Raw genomic sequence first — 6000 nt, 5'->3', positions numbered from 1 at the left:
GGGCCCCGGGCCGTGCCCCGTCTCCTTTGCCGCCCCACCCGCGTTCTCCGCGCTGAACTTTACCCGACTTCTCAGCCCCTCTCCGCCGGCAATCGGGCCCGCCCATCTGATGCATATTCATAAGGGGCCACGCCCGAGCCCGCTCTTCATTGGCTGCTCCTCGCTCTCTCCCGCTCCCATTGGCTGGCGTCGCCGCCGCTCCGGGCGCTGGGCGGGGCGGGCGCGCCCGCGCCTCCCGGGCGGTGACTCACAGGGCGTGGAGTGCGGGTCCCGCAGCGGCGGCGGCAGCGCAGCCCGCGCCTCCCCCCGCTCCCGCACTACTCATTGTTCCGCCCGCTCCAGGCACCATGGACGAGCTGGACCAGTCGCCCCTGGTCTCCTCCTCCTCCTCCGGGCCAGCCCGGCCGCAGCAGCCACAGTTTAACTACCAGTTCGTGCTCGACGACGAGAAGGAGGAGGAAGAAGAGGAGGAAGAGGAAGACGAGGACGAAGACTTCGACGAGCAGCTGGAGGTGATGGAGAGGAAGCCTGCCGCGGCTCCCGCCGCAGCCCCGCAGGAGCGGCCGCCACAGCTGCTGGACCTCGGTGGCCCCGCCGAGCCGCCCCGCCCCGCTGCTCCGGAGCCGCCGCAGCCCGACTGGAGCCCCCGGGGAGCTGTGTCCTCTTCCTCCTCCTCTGCCACGACGCCGTCCCCCGCGCAGGAGCAGGTCCCGGCCCCCGCCCGGCCCGCGCAGCCCCAGCCGCCCAAGCCCGAGCCTGCTGTTGTCCCCCGGAGCAGAGGGTCCTCCTCCGGCTCAGCTGGTGAGTGCTCCCGCCCCGGGCCCGGGGAGGGCGGCGGCCGGCCGGGGGAGCCTCTACTCGAGCCGCTCCGGTCCCCGAGCCCCGCTGCCCCGCCGGGAGGTTCCCTTTGTCTGCCGGCCCTCGGCCGCCTCCTGCGGCATCGCTCCCTCCCCTCAGCCGCGCTCGGGCGCGGCCCCGCTCCCCGCGGCCCCGCCGCAGCTCATGCTGGAGAAAGGGCTCCCCCTCCCCTTTCTTTCTTTTTTTCTTTTCTTTTTTTTTTTCATTATAATTTCTTCTCTTTCCCTCCTCCTCCCCTCTGTGTTATGCTAATGGCGGGAGGGGGAAGCGCCGCCCCGGCCGCCGCCTCGCACATGGGCCGCCCGGGGGCGAGGCCGCCGCCGCCGCCGCCTGGCAACGGCCGCGTCGCGGCGGGAGCGGGGGGCGAGCCCGGGGTACCGGCCGAGGCCAGAGACAGCGGCCGCGTCCGGCAAACCGGCTGAGCCCCGCGGGGACGGCCCTGCCCGCGGTACCGGCCGAGTCCCGAGGGAGCGGCCGCGGCGTCCTCGCGGCTCCGGCAGCTTCTCTCCCGGCGCAGAGCCCTCCTCCCCTCGCCGCATTGTCCCAGGCACGGTTCCCCCCGGGGCGGCCCGGCACTGCGGGTTTGGGCGTGGGAGCGCGGGGGAGGGGGGAAACATAAGATACTTGTAATCTTACTCATGTTTAACACAGCGCCTGGAGGGAGGGGCGAGGCGAGGGACTGCGGAGCCGCCGGCCCTCCACCTGGCCGGCACAGCCCTGCGGCCGCAGCCTGCGTGGGGACGCCGCGCCCCGGCCGCGGATGCGGGGCTGAGCCCCCAAGAGGGAAGCGGTGACCCAGGGAGGAATGTGCGGTAGCACAAAGGGAGACCGGGCTGCTCGCTGCTCTAGGTGTGGCAGTCCTGGAGAAGAATGTCAGCCTCGCGTCCTGGATGGCCACGGCTTAGCCACGGCTGTCACCTGGGGCTTCTCCGAGGCGTCGCCCCGTAATGTGGGGGTTCGGCGGAGCACAGGGCTGTGGAGCGGAGGGCGTGTCACCCCCAACAATTGCTGGTGCTGCCCGATTGCCAGAGCCCTTCTCAGGGCTAATCCGGGAGCTGACCCGCATGACTAATGCCTTGCATGCGGATTGCGAGTGTGCTTTGGCTCCACTTCCCCTTAATTCAAAGTAAAAGAGCTGACTTGAGGCCACTAAAACAGTGACAAGGAACGAATTCAAGTGCCTTGAGATCGTCGTGGTGTGTGCTTACCTTCATTGCTGTTGTGGTGTTGGGATGTTGTAAAGATACAGGATTTTAATAATAACTAAACACCACAGTATGAGGGGCCACGATACTCAAGATCTAGTTTAAAAAAAATCTGTAGCAATACTTTTAAAAAAGGCCTGTCAAAACCTGAATTTAGTTTTTTCAGAGGAAGTTTCACAATGCCTTTTATTTGCATGTGTGATGGGACTTTATGGGTACTTGTGCTGTTGTCTTTCACGAAGCCTACTTTGTTTTGTTCTTCTGGAAGCTCTCTATGTAGCAATATGCCAAGGAGATGAATTTTTTTTGTTTCCACCATTTGGAGGACAGATGATGACAAAAGCTTGCAACGGACTGAAGAGGAGGGATTCTATATGATGGATGAACAAAATTTTTTCTAGGCGTGTTCTCTGAGTGGAGCTCTGGATGGTTTAAACAGAACTGAATGGAAGAAATAGGATCTACCAAATCATGTTGCTTTAAAAAGGAGGGATGAAAGCATGTTTTCTGGAAGTGATTTGGATTTTTTTTCCCTCTCTGACCCCTGAAGGATAAGGCAAAAAGAGCACAGTAATTCCTGAAATAGTTCTGTGTTAGAGACCTAACTGTGAGAATTGCGTAGTATAGCTGAGAAGTGGCATCAAGGAGTGATTTTAATTTGTCAGTGATGATTAATTTAGGGCTCTGAAGTAAGGACTGGCATCTGGGGGAGGCCTGGTTTCCAAAGACAAGGTGTTGTAACACAATGCTCATCTAATGATGAGTTGAAATATTAGAAGCTCTGTACTTGAAACTCCTGCATGAGAGCAAATGATGTTGATAAAAGCATTGCCAGGTTATCTCACGAGTACTTTGGCCTTCTCAGATGCAGGAGCACTTAGTTCCATCATGTTAAATATCCATTTAAACATCAAACATTTGTTAGTTTTGCATTTAGCAGTGGGTGTTAAAACCGTCTGGGTCAAGATATTTGGCTTGGTTTCAAATGAGTTCACTCTCAGTCATGCTGGGAGACTTGCAAAATGAATTTGCTGCCTGCAACTGGTGGCAGGGCGGCCATGGCAGGGACAGCCACGTGGCCCTGTGGTTTGCTCTCTGCAGAGTTGTTGTTTCACTTACTTTGAGCTCTGCTGTTTGAATTTCAGGTCTAACTGAAGAATTGCAATTCACAGTCTAGAAATTTTGAAAAAAAATCTCTTCATATTTGAAATCCAATGCTTTCATTTCTGAGGATTTGAGGGAAATAACTTTGAAATTCTGTTTCCAGGAGGAGGAGAGTATGGCCTGTAGCAGAGAATAGTAGGGCTTCTTTTAGCTGCAACAATTGGCCATGGTGCTGCCTTTTGGCAGTGGAACAATAGCAAAAATGTATTGCCTGCTTGATGGCCCATTGAAATGGATTTTATGTATATATGGAGGTGTTTTTTAAAAAGAAAAGCTTTGTAATTGCTTTTAGTTACACACTTAAGAGTATTCAGTATCATTGTGACATAATTATATATAATGCAAGTCCCTGACAGGGTAACAGCAGCCTACCTTCTGAAGAGCTAATATAAATATTTGCAGGAGGAGAAAACAAGCAGGAGCTCTGCACTCAAACTTGGCTTCTCCTGAATGATTTCTGGGCTTTTTGTACTTGCTGGTTTGTGAGTAGCAGAAACTACAATTCTGGCAAGATTACTGCTCAAATCTTCTGATTACCTGAATTTACATAGGGTGAAAAAAAAAATCAGAAATAGTTATCCATGGTCAAAGTAGTACCCCTTCTTTTTGGCTAGCTGCCCAAAGTAAGGATAACCAGTGTACTATGATGGGTAGATACCACTTTGCTTCTTCAAGCCCTAGATTCTGCAGCAAAAGGAGGCTCATACATCCCTTTTCTGGAAGAGGCTGGTGTGTTTTGGAGTTAAGCTGCACTTACCAGAAGGCTGTACATGAAATCCACCAGACTGGCCCTAGGCCAGCATGCAGAGAGAATAAAGATGTTTCCTTGTATGTCTGTTGCCTTCAGCTGACCTGGGTTAAATACATATGCAAACGTTGTGGAGGGCCAGTTTATTAATTAGTCTTGCTTTTCCATGTGATTATGTAGGGTTTTTTCTGGAATTCATCCATGCTGAGGAGAGGTCTCAGGAAGGTTTGCCAGCCAGTGTCATGCAGAGGTCAGCAGAGCTGCCTGGAGCTGTCCCTGGCCAGGCTGAGCCCAGCCGCAGGAGGTGCTGAATAAATGCAGATCTATACTTGCTCTGCTCAGCCCAGTGAGAGCCTTTACCCTGCTCATCCTGCATTTGCATTTGATCCAAATTCTAAACCAGCAGATTTGCTCCTCAGATTTCTTTCTGTTGTGCTGCTGTGTCTGCATGGACTCCTTCAGAGGAGTTGTGCATTTTAAGCACAGGATGCAGCATGACTTGGAAAAACAGAGTTGTCCTTGAATGCTGTCACTTGTGACTTTCATTTGCACCCTTCATTTATTACCCACTGTAATAAATATGTAATAAATAATTACGTACCCACTGATCTTCAGTGTTTCTCTGAGGTGCAAGACATTTTCTCTTCCCAAGTATAGTCAGCAAAGCTCTGAGGGAGGTGCTCATAACCTGCGTTATCTCACTTAGAATGTGATTTTTTGGAAAAAATTCTGTTGTAGAGAGGAGAATAATCAGCAACTTGCCTGTATAGTAAACCTTCATTTTCACATTTCATGTTTCCATCTTGGTGAGTTCAACAAAGGATCATTTTCTTTATTCAGTTTTATTCATTGTCATGTGCAGTGTCCAGCACTGGGGCCTGCTTCTGTAACTGAGGTGGTGTCAGAGTTTCAGAAGCCAAGCAGCCCTGACTCTGGGAAGCAGGAGTGTGTGCAAGGACAGCCCTGCCAAGTTTGATGGTGTGTTTGCCTTGTGTGTGTGTGCCTGGACTCGCTTTCCAGGATAAAACCACACAGTTCCACCTACCCTATAATGATGGAGCCCTCAGGGAAGTTTTGGATTGCACTGGGAGTTTTCCCCTTGGAGATGAAATCCTCCAAACCACAGTTTAGGAGGCACTGAGGAGCTGCTGTTTGTTTGCCCTCCTTCCCCTCCTCCCAGCCTGTACTCAAGGAAGTTTCCAGCTCGGCTATGGAGTGACCACTGCCTTGTTGCATCACCACTGGTGGCCACAGAACCTCTTTCTTATCTCACAGATAACCACAAACAGCAGCACTTGTGGAAGCTGAGGGGAATGTTCAGGCTCCCCAGTCAGAGGTTTTCTCCAAGTTGCTGGGAAAGCAGATGTTGTGTTCATTTTTCATCCTCCAGTGCCCAGGATTTTGGAGAGCACTCAGTCCAAGAGCCTGGCTGCTTAGGAGGAGCCATTTAGGCATCAGTCTTCTTACCCCTGGAGCCCAGTTCCCATGCTGCTGGAATTCTGGGGGGCTCTGGTGGTGGCCACACAGTTTTGGGGGGATTTTGAGGCTTTTTGCCTGTTTCCATGTCGGTTCTGCCACACCCAGCTGCTTGATGGCTGTCCTGTGATCCTGGGCTTTGTGTGCTGGGAAGGAACAAAGGGTGGTTAACCTTCAACTGGAGCACTTGGTGTGCTGGAGTGATATTTCTTTGTTTTCTGTTAATATTTTGACAAAAGCTTCTTCTTTTTATTTGTGCTGGCAGGTTTCTATAGTAACTCTGAAACTCAGATAGAAAAATTAGCAAAGCATAGTTCAATCTGAAAATGTCCTTTGGGTTCTAGTTTGGAGGCAAGGAAACAGTTCTTGGTTTTTTTATTGGCTAGAAAATGGAAAGCAACTTGGAGCTTACAGGTAAATTATCTTAAGATATTCAGAAATGCTTATACATGAAGTAGGAGGAAAATTGTGTAACTCTCAAGCTGCTTTAGAAATGAAAGAAAAAAAAGAGCTTTTATTGCCAAGTAAAAATAGTGAACTGTGAGACCT

At 52.0% G+C, this 6000-nt stretch overlaps 1 protein-coding gene across 3 annotated transcripts in view; it reads left to right on the top strand.

Moving 5' to 3' along the window:
• Window positions 1-235: 235 nt before the first annotated feature.
• RTN4 (reticulon 4) overlaps window positions 236-6000 on the top strand; it is a 41523-nt gene continuing 35758 nt past the window's right edge. The window contains exon 1 of one of the 3 annotated variants that reach the window (XM_077176219.1): window positions 236-801. In XM_077176219.1, the coding sequence (XP_077032334.1) occupies window positions 348-801 (454 nt within the window). In that variant the 5' untranslated portion in view covers window positions 236-347. The remainder of the gene's footprint in view (window positions 802-6000) is intronic. The other 2 variants (XM_054630613.2, XM_077176220.1) reach the window with 2 other exon arrangements.

The sequence above is a fragment of the Agelaius phoeniceus genome, chromosome 3, assembly GCF_051311805.1.
Source record: "Agelaius phoeniceus isolate bAgePho1 chromosome 3, bAgePho1.hap1, whole genome shotgun sequence".
Classification (NCBI taxonomy): Eukaryota; Metazoa; Chordata; class Aves; order Passeriformes; family Icteridae; genus Agelaius; species Agelaius phoeniceus.
Note: the sequence above shows the minus strand (reverse complement) of the source record. Positions and strands in the feature narration are given on the sequence as shown.